The sequence below is a fragment of the Cotesia glomerata genome, linkage group LG7 (assembly GCF_020080835.1).
Source record: "Cotesia glomerata isolate CgM1 linkage group LG7, MPM_Cglom_v2.3, whole genome shotgun sequence".
Lineage (NCBI taxonomy): Eukaryota > Metazoa > Arthropoda > Insecta > Hymenoptera > Braconidae > Cotesia > Cotesia glomerata.
Window position 1 is genome coordinate 18,513,765 of NC_058164.1, and position 16,555 is coordinate 18,530,319.

Sequence of the window (16,555 nt, forward strand, 5' to 3'; positions counted from 1 at the left end):
AATAATAACCTCTTATTGTGTCAATTAAATTATTTTATAGTAATAATACAATTATAAATTAATAATAAATATATGTTAAACGCAAAAAGCACACCCAATTTAGTATTCCATTGAAAAATAAAATGTCCTCGATGATATGATTACTAATTCGATAAACTAGTTGAGTTTTGTCGCATGTTTAGGAAGGAAGTTTTATTAATTTGTAAGTTAAGTAGTTTTTGGAGTTACTGCTGTTAGAAGTATTAAAAACTATGGCTTAATTTATGAATACCCTTTCAACTACTTATACGTCAGATAATATTAAACTAATTATTGATTGGATTAGATGCTTTGGTTTTGATAAGAATAAGAAAATTTTGAACAAGTGGGTCCGAATTCAACAAAATTTTTCATCTAATACTTGTACCAAACATTCAATCGCTAGTAATCTGTTGTAGATATCAAGGAGACAAAATGATTTGTTAAAGCCAGGCCAATAAATAATGTTTTATATATAATAAATACAACGTATTTTCATAATTTGATGAAAATACCAATAATAATCAAAATAATAATGTATTCAAAAAACATTAGGTCATAGGCAATAAGAGGTAATGACAGAGTTGAACGATGAAATCGACAGCGAAGAAACGACCATTAATTTCTATTCAGTTGAACTACAAAATTCAAAAATTTTATTCATATGCAAAATATCAACATTGCAACTTTTTTTTCAACATGAACTTAATAAAGATAACATTATAAATAAAAGTATATAATTTCAAGTTTTCCCACGTCCAGTTATTACAATTAATGAAGAAAATACTGTGAGGCAAAATAATTTTGGAAATATTATTTATACTTGATCTTCATCATCTTCGTCGCTCTGATAATCAATATTATTTCCTTTAATTTTTTGAATTAATAAAAATTCTTTTTTAATTTGCAACTTCAATAACTCAATCTCATATCTGTGTTTTTCATGCGCCTTTTGTAATAATAGTAAAGCAAGTTCATCCTCAGGTTTTAAACAAATTTCTTCATCAGAAAATTTACTGTTTGGCTTATTTTGAGTTCCATTTTTAACTTTCAACGGAGCACTTATAGCTGACTTTAAATTAGACGGGCCTCCTTTTTTCCAATCATTGATTTGATTATTCCTCGCCAAATACTAAAAAATAAATACAGATTTGTATGTTTTAAAACTCTATACATACTTGAATAGACAAAATGATAGTATATATTTACCTCAAATACATTACTTTCGGATCCACAATCGTTTTCTTTGTCATTGTCATAAATAATATCATTAATTGTAGACTCAGTATCATTATCGAATTCATTGTGTAATCCTTCCACAGTAAGATGATGCATAACATTTAAAGCAGCATCAAAAACTGGATCACTTGAGATAATTTTCCCTCCTCCACCTGTAAGAAAGAAAAAATGTATAAAATATTGTTTGATTCAATTTTTTTACTCTATTACTGTTCAATATACATCAATAATCAAAAACTTTTCCAGTGTATTAGCTTAAAATTAATTATTTTGATAATAAATTAACTTATTTATTCATAATTGTTGTAAAACACGAAGGCCAATGCATTTTCGATTTCGGTGATTATATGAATGTAATTCCCTGTTGAAAATCTCCAATAAGATCCCATCAAAAGCGACAAAAGCCACTTAGAAACCAATAAAATTTATGGGTTTCTAAGTGGCTTTTGTCGCTTATGATGGGATCCTATTAGAAATTTTAAACAGGGTTATTAGGTATGATGTCATATCGGCTGTAGATCGATTTATCCGTTATTGATAAGGAAATAGAAAGAAGTTAAAACTAATATTTAAGTGTATTCACCGGTTCCCATGCTTTGTTCTTTCAACTTTTTAGAATATTTCTTAGCTGCAGTTTTCATATTTTTCCAAGCTAATTGCAGGCTTTCAGCAGATCGAAAAGGAAATGATTTTTTTAATTCGGTACTTATTTGATTCCAGGCCTCAAGTTTTGTTTTTAATGAAACTTTATCAGTTGTCTTACACTCAACGACAGTTTTTTTTGCATCAACTAACTGAACTAATAATAGTTTTTCGTCTGAGCACATTCTCGTCGTTCGATTGATGTTTACCTCTCGTTTTTTTAAATTATCCATGTTTATTCTTAAAAAAAAATTACGTAATTCAATTAGTAAAATAAATTACTTCTTTCGTTACTTCGTAAAGTAAAGTGAACAAAAAATCCACAATTTTTTTAATTATTTCTTGTTATTCAAAAAAACTCATCAAAGTCGAATACGTTAAACAATTAAAACTGTATACAGCCCGAGAATTTTTTTTTTTATTTTTTCAAAAAAGCCAAAAGATTAAAAACTACATTTAAGCGAAATACATATAAAAGTCAGTCTTGAGTTTAATCTATTTATCGTAATTTATTACGAATATATTTTTTATAATAAATTAAATTATTTAATTCAGGTGAGAAAAAAATTTCTATATAAAAATTTAATTGAAAACAATAATAATTGATAATTGAGAGAAAGGTTAGGCACAACGACTAAATTATTACCGAGTTTCTGATGTGATATTTATAATTTCTTCTTTACTTATCAAACGTTTTTTGGATCGTTGATTTCGACAGATAGTATAATTTTAATATGTATTTATTTGTAAATTTGTTGTTAAAACTTGCTTATCGAATTTGTATATTAATCAATGAATAACAAAAATAATCAACATGAATGATTGTTCTTTTTTTAATTGAACGTCAGATGTTTAGACACACAAAATAGAAATAAAATAATTCAAAAATAGCTTACCATAAAGTAATTGAAATAATATAAAATTATTTTCAATCTCTGCCAATTGAACTGCAATTAAAAAAAATTTATTCATTAAATTTCAAATGGACTAGAAATTTGAATAGCGCGCTACGCGCGCGCCTAAATTTTTACCAGTAATGAATCGTGGCCCGTTTTTTGCGAGTTTCGACCTTTGACTAACTTCAAGACTTTCATGTATTTTAATTTAGAGGATTATGTTTATGTATTAGCATAATATATATTTTTATACCCCTCAAAATATTCATCAATGAAAATTCGTCGCAAGTTAACGTTTCCAATTACGGGATTTTGCACTTCTGGAACAACTTGATATTCTTCGACCAGAATTATTAATTGGGCTCGATGCTTTTCTCGTCTCAGCATGTTATATAAAACAGCAGTAGCTACAATTACTCTCAAAACTCGATCACTTTTCCTAATTCTCATTCCATTTGATACCGCAAATTGTCTAGACCAAACACCGAATGTTCGCTCTATAAAATTTCTAGTTCTGATCTGAGATTCGTTATATAGTTGTTCTGCAGCACTCTGCAGATTTTGAAGTGGAGTTAACAAATAAGATGAATTTGATATCCAGAATCACCCAGAAGCAAAGCATCGCCAAATGGATTATTTTCAAAAAGATCACGAATTCTGGAGTTGAGAAAAATTGTTGCATCATGAGTTGAGCCTGGCCACCTTGCTACGATGTCAATAATTTCCAAGTGGGCATTACATATAACTTGCACGTTAATAGAAAAAGATCCTTTTCTATTCCGGTAAATTTCAGCATCATTGCCACCAAAAGACCCAACTTTAACGTGTTTACAATCAATACAACCAATAACTTGGATAAATCGAGCCGTTTGATAAAATTGAACTTGATTTTCCAACAACTCTCTTGGAGTTCTTGGAAAATAGATAAATTCATGCCGCCATGAAGCTATTGTTCGGCAAAGGCTGTGAATTATTTTAAAAACTGTGCTTTTAGAAATCCCAACAAAGTCTCCTATCGTTATGTAAAAATTTCCAGTAGCACAAAAGCGCAGTGTAACTAGTAGTTGTGTCATAGGACGAACCCTGGCGGTTTCGGCGACACGGTGAAAGCACGGTCGAATGACGGTTGTTTCACAGTCGTTTCACCGTATAAAGTTCGTTCTTACCGAGTGATCTGTCAGTCAGCATCGGATACCGTTGTGAACGATGTCTACTATAAATTTATTGAATATTTACGGTGCATACGCAAGTGAATCTACGACGTTATGACCGACACTGTACGCTCAATATACTGTCGAAATACGGTGATTTTACGCTACTGTCACGGAAAATAAAATAAAAATAAATATTTATGAACGTCGAGATGGAGACTCGAACCCCATTCATTTGGTCGCGCGCCCAAGACTCTACCAGCTAGGCTATCTAAGACACTGCACGAAATGTTTGATTCAGTCACATCATAAGGTGTCAAACCAAGTCATTTTTTTTTCATTGCACAGATAAAAATAGCTTAAATAAAGTTATATTTTTTCCATGACTTCAAAATAATAATCGTAATAAATGATTCAAATTTTTGATGATTACGAAAATCTTGATTTCGAAATTACGGTGAAATTATTAACTGTATAAAAAAAGATCTGAAAAAGAAATTGTTGAAAAAAAAATATCTCATAATAATTTTTCTTGATAACAAACAATTTTTCCGTAATTTTGAAATTAAAGTTTTCGTCTCTAAAAAAAAAACAATATTGATTATTATATTTTTCATAATCAAAAAGTATTATGGTTTCTCATTTAAGACTATGAAAAAAATTCAACACTTGTAAGCCATAAACTCTTCTGAAAAGTATTGAAATGATGGATCTCTGTTGATTGCCTGTAATCTGATTAATTTTTTATGATTTTACTTTGAAATAAACGAAATTACAATAATTTAATATTTTTTTCAAATTTTTCATCCTGATTATTTACTGAAAATTTCTCATTTACCTATCTTTTTATACACTTTGAGTATTTTTAATGAAATGAAAATAAAAAAAAAATATAATCAGCACTTTTTCATTGTTGACTAGTAAAAAATTCCTGACTTACCGACATTATACGCTCGTTTCACTCACAGACTACTGTGCATCTACCACCGAGTTACGGTTTTTTGACAATTTATATGTTTTCGAATGACTGTCAAATGACAGACGATCGATCGATGATCTACGATTTTTACTTAGGTAAAAAATCGGAGAAGTCAAGTAAAAATTTGGTTTTTCGAAGAGTGAAGTATGATAACTATACAGAATAAAAATCATAAAGTAACAGTGAAAAACTTTCACAATGATACTCGTCGTTCACTGTCAAATGACGGCCGTTCGATAGTCAAGTGACGGTCATTCGACGATCATTTGTCGACACTGTGAATTCACGGTATATTCACCGTCGTTTCACGATCATTTTACCGTGACCACGAATCCGCCAGGGACTGCATTATTTCTGAAAAAGAATTTGCTTTTTTATTCGTGATGTTTGATTATTGTTAATAATAATTATAATTCTAGTTTCCATACTTGATCTGAGTCTAAAATAACTATAAATCATAGTAATAAATATAAATAGTATATTACACACCTGTGGCAAGAAAATGAGAAATGTCTCAGAACACATATATGTTGCCCGAGGCGAAGCCGAGGTCGACATATATGTGATCTGAGATATTTATTATTTTCCTGCCATAGGTTTGTATACTATTTTTCTGTCCGACAGAGGCGGAAAGCGGCAATTTCGTTTAGCGCAGCGGGCCGAAAGTTGCCACTTTCCGCCTGGAGGGCAGAAAAATAATAAAATATAATGTTAATAGTTTACCTCTCTGTAAATAATTCAAAATGTCTAATTAATCGATGTAGCAAAAGCAGCGTAGAGTTTTTGGAAAACCGAAATCGGTCTATAAATTGTTTTTCACTCAGGATTTCAAAATAATTATGACGGACACGAAATATTGGGATTGGCCTTAGTCGTTCTATTATATCAAAATTATTATCATCATCGTTATTATTATCCGAATCATCGTCGGAATATAAAACGAAATTAATAATGTTCTTCATAAACTATGATAATAAATCGCGTACAATATACTTCATTGTGAAAGAAGAAATAATTATAATAATATTATTTAATTTTATTTTATTTATTCACAATCAGCAAGTTGTCACGGAGGTTAATATTTCTGTGACATGTGGCTAATGTTTATTTATTTTAATTCAAAATAAGTGACTGAGTTCAGGGAGAACTACTCGTAGGCAATATCACTGTGCTGAATTATTTATTTTTTTTATTATATTGACAGTACTTTTATCTCGTATAAAATTTTATCCTTCAAAAACTGGCCTTTAATTTTAGAGATTTCGTAAAAATCTATTACATTTGTCTTTATGATGGAATTTTTGAAAAAGTTTTGCTATTTTTCGGCTTAGCTCGTTCAGCTGATTCAGTAAATAAACATGGTTAGGAAGTTTATGTATGTATATAAATATATACTTTTATATTATACGATATGACGCGGCTTATCACGACGCTTCCATATAAATTCTTAATAAATCCTAATGAAACTCATCATAGTTATTCCTTGGACGATTCTTGAGGTCAAGTTTGAAGATGAGCCTAATTTTCGGAGATTCTTCTCGAAATAACTTTTTAATGCAATAACTTATCGAATTTCTATAAATTGCATTTGAAAGCTCGTGAAATAAGGTTCAATTTTCATGTAACTCCATCCTCCTAGACCTAAAATTACCTACTATTCTATGAGTATCTAATGAAAATTAACTATTATATTCATTTTATAAATCCTGTAAGTTTTTTTGTTATTTTGAGAAATCTACTCTCATTGCGGCAGCTGAGTGAGCTTTTTTTTATTTGAATTTTCCTGGATAAAAAAAGAGATTTACGGGCTTAAACAGCGATTATACTTTTATAAAGATGGCGGCAATTTGCTTTTATTAGAAATATTTTGTCGCATCTGTTGTATGAGAGTAAAAAAAAACAGAGTTTATATTTTAGTCTCCACAAACGCATGTTGACATTCAGCCTTTTTAAAATTATTTTAGTAAGTTTATTCAAAAGTTTAATTTCAAATGTACGATTGTCAAAATTACATATAAATTTAATGCTAAATTATAAACTAACTGTATTAAATCCAATTTTTTTTTCATCATAAAATGTTCAGTAACTTGAAGTAACCTTACTCATTACTCATCTGTGATTTGGTTATCATAATAAAATATTGAAAACAACAGACAAGGTTTCCAATAATAGTAATGATTATTTTTTTTTTTTTTTTCATATGCAATTTTCGATTTCCTTAGTTGAGTATGGATAATTTTTTTTTCGTTACGAAACTGACATTGATAATTTTTTGGGAGTTGAATTCTTTTCCAGAAATTTCCTAAACATTTTCAATATTTTCTTAAGCGTCCAGTAACATTAAAAATACTTTGAGTTAATTTGTAAATTTTTTTAATTTATTCAAATGTCTTGAAATATTTTTAAATATTCTGGTTTATTGAAAAATTCAGGATTTTTTTGATCCTTTGAAAAAAATTTTTAAATTTTTATTTACATGTGGTAACTCATGAACGTGGATGAATAAAACCAAAAATGATAAAGAATCATCTCGATGTAATTATTCTTTATTTTGCAGAAAATCATTGAGAAGCAATAGCATTTTTACTGTACAAAAATCGAAGTAAAAATGCCATTGATGTGCAGGAATATTACGCGAATGAGCTACTGTGTTCATCGATATATTCATGCGACTGCTGTTAATAATAAAGCATTTAATTACGCCCGTAGAGAAGGTAAATTCATGAGAAAAATAGTTTCCAATGAATTACCAAAAAGGTAGGTCGAATAACATACTAAATATTTTTAAATTCAAACCGTTAAGTTATTGAAAAATGTTAAAAAAATTTTTAACACTTCAATCATCATTAAAAATTTTCTAGAAAATGGTATCCTGAGAAAAGTGAAAAAATAGCTTCATCACTTCCAAGCTCTGCGCAAAAATTAGTGAGTCCACATGTCACTCGACGAGTAAAAGTTTTAAATAAACTTTTTATGAAGTACATAACAGATATAATGACTACTGGAGAAGTAGCAGCAGATGTAGTAGGACTTGGAATTGAAATTACTCAAGTAAAAATATCCAATGATTTTCAAATAGTAAGAGTGCTATGGTATTCATATAATACAGGTAATTTAGATCAAATAACTGACATATTAAATGGAACTGCATACAAATTACGACACGAACTATCTCAGTTAAAAATTATTGGTGTCGTTCCTCCAATAAAATTTGTCAGAGATAAACAACGGACAGTTATGGCTCAGCTTGAAAAAGTATTTGAGAATGCTGACTATGGTGAAGATTATGTACGAACTGTACGTACAGCTCCTACGCCTGAATTGTCATTATTTACCAAATTATCTGATGAAGTTCGTGAAAAAATCTTGAATATTGATAGTTCTTATGTAAATAGTTATGAAGAAAATGTTGGCGATGAAATCTGTTATGACGAAATGTATGATGTAGACTTACCACCGATGCGATCTGATGTACTCGGCTTAAATCAAGGAATTATCATGACTCAGGCAAGTATTGATTTAGTTTTTATTATCAAGATTCGAAAGTTCAATTTTGTAAACATAAAATTTCAATGGTTTATTTTTAAGAATTTTTTCAAAATAAATTTTAGGACATTTTGATTTCAACTTTATCTAAAGGTACACTTCTCACAAAAATTAAGGGAGCGAGAAAAAAAATCAAAATTTTTTTTTTTTTCATTTTTCTCTCAATTTTGCATCAGTGACTTGCTAAATTAAAAAAAAATTCGAAATTTTTTGAAAAAAATTCTTTTTCAAACTTAACATCAGTGTTTTTGGCGATCTTGTTGATTAGGCGCTTGATTTTCCAAAAAACTACGAAAAGCCTTTTGTTGGTTGCTATTTCAAATTCATGTAATGATTGAAAAAAATTTTTTTTTCAAAAATTTAATATCTAATCCTTGTAGAGAATTTATTTAAGTTTTTAAAACCCATCTTGAATTTTCTGTGCGATTATTGGTTGCTGAGATATTGATAATCATAGACAAAATTATCCTTTTCCATTCAAACACCGATATCTCAGCGAGAAATGGTCGTATCAAGGTTTTCAAAAAAACCAATTGAAGCTGAATAAATAAGTTATCTGGTCCATATAGAGGTTAAGTTGAAAAAATTTTTTCCAAATCCGTAGACTAAAAAGAAAAACCAAAAAAATTTCGAAAATTTTTTTCTCGGTCGTTTTCTTGATATTACTTAAAAAAAAAATTTTGAAACTCAGATCCAAAAACTAGACACTTGGAGCTATAATTTGCTTTTTTTTTATTTGCTGTACGACCATTTTTCTTCAAGTCTGTTAAAAAACCCCCAAAAAATTTGATTTTTTTTTGCTCTCTTAATTTTTGTGAGTAGTCCTATTATATAAAATTGATGATTGAACTGAAGTTAGTTTAGTATCGAAAATCTCGAAAGAATGATTACTGATTCCTTATTGGTTAGGATTAAAGCGCGCGCAATTTAAATTCCTAGTGTATATGTATATTGCATTTTATGTGGTGCAATCTTTATATTAACTTGTTTATTTGATGCTTCTTGTTATTACTTTAATTTCTTTTATTGAATGGTTCAACATCTTTTGATTTTCGAATTTAAAAATTTTTACGTAAACGTATCTTAATCTATGATGAAATCCTCATTATGTCAATAATAATTTAAGTATACTTCGCGATAGCGGAGCTTTTTATTATATAAAATGTGAATTAAAGCCAATATTTATTCATTTTTATTGTTTAGATAAAGCAATCACTAAATAAAAGTAAAGACGCAATAAAGAATAGGCTAGAAAATGTAACAACCGATATACCCGAAAAAGTATATACATTTAATCCATCAAGTATTCAAACAATACGAACAGAGGAAGAAATTCAAGCTTTTAATGATTTCTTAATAAAAAGACGTGTTGAAGAAAAACGCTCAAAAAAATTAAATTTGGATCCTTACAATGAAGATGATATTGATTTTCACGAGAATACAGAAGAGGATCAAGTTGACGATAATGAATACTTCAATTTTGATAGCTTCGATGATACCAGTGAAAAAGAATTACATTAAATGCGTAAGTTCCTATTTCTTATGCATTACTTGTTTTTTCTCCATTAATAATTATGATGATGATGCTCATTTTTATTTTTATTTTAAATTATTCAATGTGAATAAAAGAAACATTGTTTTCTCTCCAAATGTTCTATCTTTTTAGTGTCATCATAGATAAATTCTTTTATAAAGTCGTCTAAAAGTTCTTAAAATGATTTAATTGTTTAATTGAGAAATGTGGAAACTATAAAATTCAATCAACAGACCATATTTGTTTAATTTCCTTTGTACAAAATATTTTTGTTAAGTATAAATGAATTAAAAACAAGTTCGAATAGTTCAATGTTAAGAAAAAAGTGCAATAACTAATACTATGCATCGTATCCAATTAATTTAAAGTCTTATTAATTTGTAAAAGTAACATGTGTGTAAACTGATTTGTAAACAAATTAGATTTATTAATTACTTTGTATAATCAATTACGTTATTTAAAAACGAAAAATCCTTATTCAATTTTCGTTTGATAAGAGAATAAATAATAATAATAATATACAAATAACATAGTATAATTATAATTATTCTGATCAATATTGGTTAAGGTAATATTAATTAATAAAAAAAAAAAAAATTGATTCTATAAAAAAAATATAAATTTTTTTTTTGTTAGGTTGTTTTCGGGCGAATTGTCTTAGGTTCTAAATTAGTTGATGTTTGACCTGGCAATGTTTCGTCCTGACTGTCATCTTCATTTTCGGATTTTGAATCTGTGGAGTCAATTGGTAATGGAGCAAGTTTTCGAGGAAAAATTTTTGAAGACTGTTTGACATGTTGTGATGTGAGTTTGGGTATGTTGTCACTCAACTCACACGCTTCAAGAACGTGTTTGTTGAAAATTTCACTTTTATCGGCGTAAACATGATGACCAGCACCTGATATGACCTGTCAAAAATTATTTTATTTATTTTTTGAAAATAAAGTATCCTTCATTAAAAAGTTGATGTGACGTTTTCATCGTTGTCGCTTTTCGTTGCTATGGTAACCACTTTGGCAACGGTTAAATATTAATGAATAAAATTTGTAAAAATTAATTAAACTGTCGATAATAACCATTTTAACAGAAGCGTGCTCGATTTTCTAGTGATAATAAATTTATGTGGATTGCAATTTATTGGTAAGAAAATTTATATACATTCAAATAGCTGTAGAATAAAAAGATGGAGAATATTTTTGAGTATAAAAAAGCTTTACTATTGAAATTTTTAACTTTTTTCCATAAACGTAAAATGATTGAAAGCAATAATCATGAAAATTTGTAAAAATAAATTTTTCAATTACTTTTAGAGCTTTTAATATTAAAAAGTTTTATGTCGACAGAAAATCATTACTAAAACGTGTCCAAAGATGTCTACCGATTTCTAGTTTATTTTTTCGTGATTTACGTATAAAACAAATAATTTAAAAAAAAAGTCAGTTTTTTTTTATTTTTTTAAAATTAAAAAAATAAAGTTCTATTTTTAATGAACTTTCAACCAACAAATATGTGAATGTTTGAAAAAAAATTAAAATATAATTATTACATATAAAAATATCTTGGATCCTGCTTCCACACGATTATCGAAAATTAAATTTTTTATCTGCTTAAAATTACCAATTATAAAGTTGAGTTATGAATGTTATTTTTACCTGAATATTTACATAAGACTTTTCTCGCTTTTGTCTAATTGCTTCTCCTGCAGAATTGTCTACCCAAGATCGACTACCATAAATCATTGTTATCGGTACTTCATCATCTATTAAATGAATTCGTTCGATCATAGGATTTTTTGCCCAACCGAAACCTTCCATCATTGCATGAAATGCACTTTCACCGCTATAGTTAGTCAACATAAAATAATTTTTGTCAGAAAAATATTCAAACGAAACAAGATTAAAAGAATTAAAATTCACCTACGAGGGTGTTTGGGTGTTACACTGATGAAGATATTGGAAAATTGAATTTGCGTCATCTTTAAGAACTGGAACATATTTTTTTACAATGTCTGGCCGTGTAGTTTCTATAAGCCACTGACCTTAGAATTTAATGAAAAAAGAAAAAAATTATTAAATGCAGCTAGGGTATTTAATTTATGATAGAAAATTTAGTAACAAAATTTTACCAAAAGGACCAGCAAATCGCACTGCCCACAGAGGATTGAGAGGTTGCACCATAAACGCAATAGCTTTTACCCAAAAAGGTATATTGTATCTCGTGTGTGCATCGGTTGGTTTTTTTGGAAATCCCCAGGGATCAGCAAGAATAAGATGTTGTACTCGATTCGGATATTGTATTGCATACGAGGCAGCGAGGAAACCACCCATAGAATGTCCTAATAAAACAAATTTATCTAACTCCATTTCTCTTCTCCATTCTTCAACTGAGCGTACTAGTTGAGTTTCAGCTTTTAGCGCCTCGTTACTAAAATTTGGTCGACTACTTCTTCCGAATCCTATAAAACCAAAATAAGAATTAAAAATTTCGTTAAATATAAAGTTCTAATTTATATTAATATTAGCTGATACACGTCTGCTTCGCAGGGTATAAATTGGACTTAATTATGTAACCCATTAGTAAAATATGATTGTAATTCTTTATTTTAAGTAGATAATAAATATAAATTCGAAATGAAAATGCAATAATTGTTTGTAACGTTAGTAACATCATTATGATATGAACTTTATCATTTATCTTAGCTTCTATTTTTTTTACACTTTTTCAATGGCTTGCCTACCACTCATCATGAACAGAACTTATACACTCAACAGCCATATGTAAATTTGCGATTTTTATAATTGGAGTTATGTTTATTATCTATTTAAAATGAAGAATTTTATTCATGCGTCACATTGAGGTTTTACAATTAAATTTGATCGTATATTATTACGTTGATCTGATACAATATTTAATAAAATTTAATAAAGTAATTATGAATATACCTAAAAGATCTATTGCATAAACTGGTCTATCTTGTGAAAGGCTATCAAGATTAAGGCACCATAGCGCTACTCCAGCTCCTAATCCATGAAGAAGTACAATAGGGGTTTTAGGAGATTGTTCATTGAGTGAAATCGTCCAAATTTTATCTGCTGTACCAACATTAGCACCAATGTCGACGTACAGTCCTCGGTAAGCACTTTTTAAATCTGAAAAGAAAAAAAATTTTGTTTTTGTGTTTTAATGCAGCATCCCTGAATAAAAAAAAAGTATTGGAACAAAGAAAAAAGTATTGGATTGACTAGAAAACCAATACTTTTCAATATTTTTTTCTTTGTCTTAATACTTTTTTTTATCAGGGATAGTATTTACAATTTTTTTCTGATTTTTCTTTATTATTAAGATGAACCCATACGATTTAAAAGCATTTTTAAAAAGAAATTTAGTAAAAAATAAAAAAAATGTAAATGAGAATCAATATTTTTTACAAAAATAGGAATGCACAAATTACGAGTTGCGGTATTTACTTTTATTAACAATGACTATTTTATTTTATTTGATTTGAATTTGAAGTAATTTATTATTAAATAAAATTTGATTACGTGAAAGTATTTTTTTTTCAGCTGCTCTCAACATTGTTGCAGAATTTCCTGACCAGCTGAACCAATCCCAAATCCAACTGAAAATATTTAAATCAATTGTCAGCATTCATGAAATAAAATAATTAGAATTTAATATTAGAAAAAAATTTGTTCATTGTTTTTGAGTTAGTTTTAAACGAATATAATTTTAAAATAATAAAATTCATTAAATGAGTTACGTAAATTGATATTCATGTTAAAGAACATAACTAAAAATTTCAAGCTTTAATAAACGTAATTCAATGATATTTTTCGATTATCGCAAAAATTGCCTTTACTAAGAAATGATGTAATTTTAATAAGTGACGGAAAATTCATTTTAGAATAATTATTTAATTTGAATAGTTGTTTCAACTGAAATCGAACAGTTCAAACAGTTTCCTAGAATAATTAAAAAAAATTCTCCTTTAAAAATTGAATAGATCTGAAACAAAGAAAACTTATATTTTATCTCACTTGTTAAGAAATGTATTTTAAGATAAAGAATATTTATCAATTCTTGATTGAAAAATAAAATGGACAAATAAAAGTAATGAAAACGTTGTAGATAGATATTACAATTTTTATTTTTATTACATTGTTTCATGATTTAATAATTTTTTTTTGTTCGACGGGCAGAAAGCGTCAACTTTCGGCCCACTGCGCTAAACGAAGTTGCCCCTTTCTGCCTTCGTCGAGCAAAAAAATAGTATACACTCCACAGGAAGTAAATAAGAAAGCCTCAGATCACATGTTTGTTGACCTCGGCTTCGCCTCGGCCAACAATTACATGTAATCTGAGACATTTCTTACTTTACTTCCCTAGGTGTGTAATATACTATTTTTGTTTTTTAAATAATATTTGAAAATTAATATTATGTTGAGCTTTGATTAACTTTGTAATCACAGACAATAAGATTTTTTTGACGCTTAATCTTGTTGTTTAATCTTAAGATGATGAAAAAATGTTTATGCGCAATTGGAGTTCATTGATAGAATGAACTTGCATAAATAGTTTACTTACAGTTATTCGTTCAGCAAATAATTAATTTTTCATCACTTGTCAACAGCAAAAACAATTACAGTATAATTCTTTCTAGATACTTTACGTCAAATGGTGCAACATTTCCTTGTTATTCGCGAACTGCCAAGTTTCAAAATAGAACAATAGTACAAAAAGTAAAGGGATTAAATAATTGCGTTTAATACCGGAATATAGTTTAAATTTACACGTAACATAATTGACTTTGAAAAATATATGCTTAAACTTACTTAACCAAAAAAACGGAATTAGTACTTATAAATAAAGATTAAGTAATTAAAATATAACTGACCTTCGGGGATTAATTTCTACTATTTCATTGTCTGCCATTAGTTCATATAATTGTAAACATATATTACAGAAGTTATATTTTCGTTTAATGGCGATAACATTAACTCAATAATGCACAATATTTGAACTGTCTTATAACTTATATGTAATACATCGTATCATAACATACTGTCTTGTTTATTTTACAAATGTAGACTGCTAATTGTAAACGGCTATAATTAACTTAGTGGCAAGTCCATTGATTTCGATGACGAAGTCACACAATAACTCCGACATAATAAATGTACGACTATGACTATATATATGATATCAAACTGGGAGAATCAGCTGATTAAAATATAGTAGAACCACACAAGAAAAATAAAAGGTGGCGTTATTCTGTTTTTGTCTGGCTTGCCGATTCATATCCCAACAATCGGGATCGAATAGAATCGAATAGAACTTTCTATTCGTCTCTATTCGATTCAATCCAACTTTTGAAACGCCAGTTTTTCTATTTGTTTCAATTCGATTCTATCCGACTCGTTGGTAACGACTGAAAAAAAAAATTTTTTACCAATTTTGAAATATTCTTCTATATCGACTGCTAATTCCACGATTTCTATTTTTCTCTGTGTATCTCATGAATTCAAATTATAAATGATCTAAATTTAAAAAAGTTTTTGAATATCTCATATTTTAAAGCGATTGAAAAATTTGAAATAGAAATTAAAAAAAAAACCAAGAATAACTTAATCTTAATTGTTCATCTATATCATTTATAATAATATTAATTAAAAATAATTTAAGTGTTGAACATATTCTATAAAAATTGATGTCAGAAATATGTTTAAATAACAAAAGTGGAATTAAAGTAGAAATATTATTGCTAGTAAGTACAAATATAAAATTTATAATGAAGATCTTTTATTTTACATACATTTTTTAAAAAAATTTTAACATAAGTATAAGAAAAACATAAAATAATATTTTAATCATAAATTATACAATTATAATAAATGTAAATTGCTCATTAAATTTTAATTATACATTACTCAATTATAACAAATTTTAATTACAGTTCTTTCGATTAGTAGCAAAGTGAAAAATCAAATTAACGTTAAATTATTTACATAAATTAATTGAACATACAAAATTATATATACAATTTAAAATTTTTATTCTTTCAGTTATTGTGATAGTTACTAGGCTGTACAGTTATAAAATCAAAATTTTCGCCTTTAATATAAATAACTTTACGAAGTACATTTTCTAAAGATATTGTAAAAACTGTATTTTGTTTTGCTTCAATTTTCCAAACGTGAGTCATTACAAGACCGTTTATATTTAATTGCTTGGCATCTATTACTTTAATACTTATTAAATTGTCATTTTCACTCGAAAATATTTGTAGGATTCGAGCAAATTCACCAGATTTTAGTTGTATATAACTATCATCCCACTTATTAGTTTTATTATAAAACATTGTACTATAGAAAATCTTATTATAAACGCATTTATCGTAATATTTTCTATTTGAGGTAGAATTAAATTTCACATTGTCAGATTCATTATAAAGAACACCATTATGCATATTTCCTATCAATGGTTCTTTAGAATTAGAAAAAAGATTTTTACAGTAAATATTTACTTTTTCATTAGTAATTCTATTATTATC

The 16,555-nt window shown here is 27.8% G+C and overlaps 3 protein-coding genes across 8 annotated transcripts; 1 reads left to right on the forward strand and 2 right to left on the reverse strand.

Moving 5' to 3' along the window:
• Positions 1 to 557: 557 nt before the first annotated feature.
• On the reverse strand, positions 558 to 6,509 carry LOC123268454 (putative nuclease HARBI1). 3 transcript variants are annotated; one of them, XM_044733510.1, is made up of 6 exons: positions 5,649 to 6,491; positions 4,887 to 5,279; positions 2,796 to 2,846; positions 1,841 to 2,139; positions 1,228 to 1,409; positions 558 to 1,150 (listed from the first exon to the last, which is right to left on the reverse strand). In XM_044733510.1, the coding sequence occupies exons 4-6, from the start codon at positions 2,130 to 2,132 to the stop codon at positions 836 to 838; spliced, it is 789 nt and encodes a 262-aa protein (XP_044589445.1). In that variant the 5' UTR covers positions 2,133 to 2,139; positions 2,796 to 2,846; positions 4,887 to 5,279; positions 5,649 to 6,491; the 3' UTR covers positions 558 to 835. The 3 variants fall into 3 exon arrangements, with proteins under 3 accessions (XP_044589445.1, XP_044589447.1, XP_044589448.1); XM_044733512.1 differs by lacking the exons at positions 4,887 to 5,279; positions 5,649 to 6,491 and adding an exon at positions 2,931 to 4,335; XM_044733513.1 differs by lacking the exons at positions 558 to 1,150; positions 1,228 to 1,409; positions 1,841 to 2,139; positions 2,796 to 2,846 and adding an exon at positions 2,859 to 3,877 and having other exon boundaries at positions 5,270 to 5,279; positions 5,649 to 6,509.
• On the forward strand, positions 6,225 to 10,972 carry LOC123268453. Of its 3 annotated transcripts, none has more exons than XM_044733508.1 (5): positions 6,225 to 6,300; positions 7,483 to 7,682; positions 7,787 to 8,432; positions 9,675 to 9,996; positions 10,642 to 10,972. In XM_044733508.1, exons 2-4 carry the CDS (start codon positions 7,534 to 7,536, stop codon positions 9,990 to 9,992), a joined length of 1,113 nt encoding a protein of 370 aa, XP_044589443.1. In that variant the 5' UTR covers positions 6,225 to 6,300; positions 7,483 to 7,533; the 3' UTR covers positions 9,993 to 9,996; positions 10,642 to 10,972. The 3 variants fall into 3 exon arrangements, with proteins under 3 accessions (XP_044589443.1, XP_044589442.1, XP_044589444.1); XM_044733507.1 differs by lacking the exon at positions 6,225 to 6,300 and adding an exon at positions 6,631 to 6,888; XM_044733509.1 differs by lacking the exon at positions 6,225 to 6,300 and adding an exon at positions 6,631 to 6,881 and having other exon boundaries at positions 7,480 to 7,682.
• On the reverse strand, positions 10,409 to 15,206 carry LOC123268452 ((Lyso)-N-acylphosphatidylethanolamine lipase). Of its 2 annotated transcripts, none has more exons than XM_044733505.1 (7): positions 14,900 to 15,206; positions 13,548 to 13,624; positions 12,948 to 13,154; positions 12,131 to 12,460; positions 11,926 to 12,043; positions 11,658 to 11,844; positions 10,409 to 10,913 (listed from the first exon to the last, which is right to left on the reverse strand). In XM_044733505.1, exons 1-7 carry the CDS (start codon positions 14,935 to 14,937, stop codon positions 10,638 to 10,640), a joined length of 1,233 nt encoding a protein of 410 aa, XP_044589440.1. In that variant the 5' UTR covers positions 14,938 to 15,206; the 3' UTR covers positions 10,409 to 10,637. The 2 variants fall into 2 exon arrangements, with proteins under 2 accessions (XP_044589440.1, XP_044589441.1); XM_044733506.1 differs by lacking the exon at positions 14,900 to 15,206 and adding an exon at positions 14,590 to 14,742.
• Positions 15,207 to 16,555: the final 1,349 nt, after the last annotated feature.

Excerpts from the sequence above, each read along its gene's own strand:
- LOC123268452 (XM_044733505.1), bottom strand. The coding sequence starts at position 14,937 with ATGGCAGACAATGAAATAGTAGAAATTAATCCCCGAAG. Across the intron at positions 11,845-11,925 it reads TGTAACACCCAAACACCCTC|CGGTGAAAGTGCATTTCATG; the intron begins GTAGGTGAATTT and ends GACTAACTATAG. Across the intron at positions 10,914-11,657 it reads AGTCTTATGTAAATATTCAG|GTCATATCAGGTGCTGGTCA; the intron begins GTAAAAATAACA and ends AATTTTTGACAG.
- LOC123268454 (XM_044733510.1), bottom strand. The coding sequence starts at position 2,132 with ATGGATAATTTAAAAAAACGAGAGGTAAACATCAATCGAACGACGAGA. Across the intron at positions 1,410-1,840 it reads AGAACAAAGCATGGGAACCG|GTGGAGGAGGGAAAATTATC; the intron begins GTGAATACACTT and ends TCTTTCTTACAG. Across the intron at positions 1,151-1,227 it reads CCGAAAGTAATGTATTTGAG|TATTTGGCGAGGAATAATCA; the intron begins GTAAATATATAC and ends TTTATTTTTTAG.
- LOC123268453 (XM_044733508.1), top strand. The coding sequence starts at position 7,534 with ATGCCATTGATGTGCAGGAATATTACGCGAATGAGCTACTGTGTTCAT. Across the intron at positions 7,683-7,786 it reads TCCAATGAATTACCAAAAAG|AAAATGGTATCCTGAGAAAA; the intron begins GTAGGTCGAATA and ends AAAATTTTCTAG. Across the intron at positions 8,433-9,674 it reads AAGGAATTATCATGACTCAG|ATAAAGCAATCACTAAATAA; the intron begins GCAAGTATTGAT and ends TTTATTGTTTAG.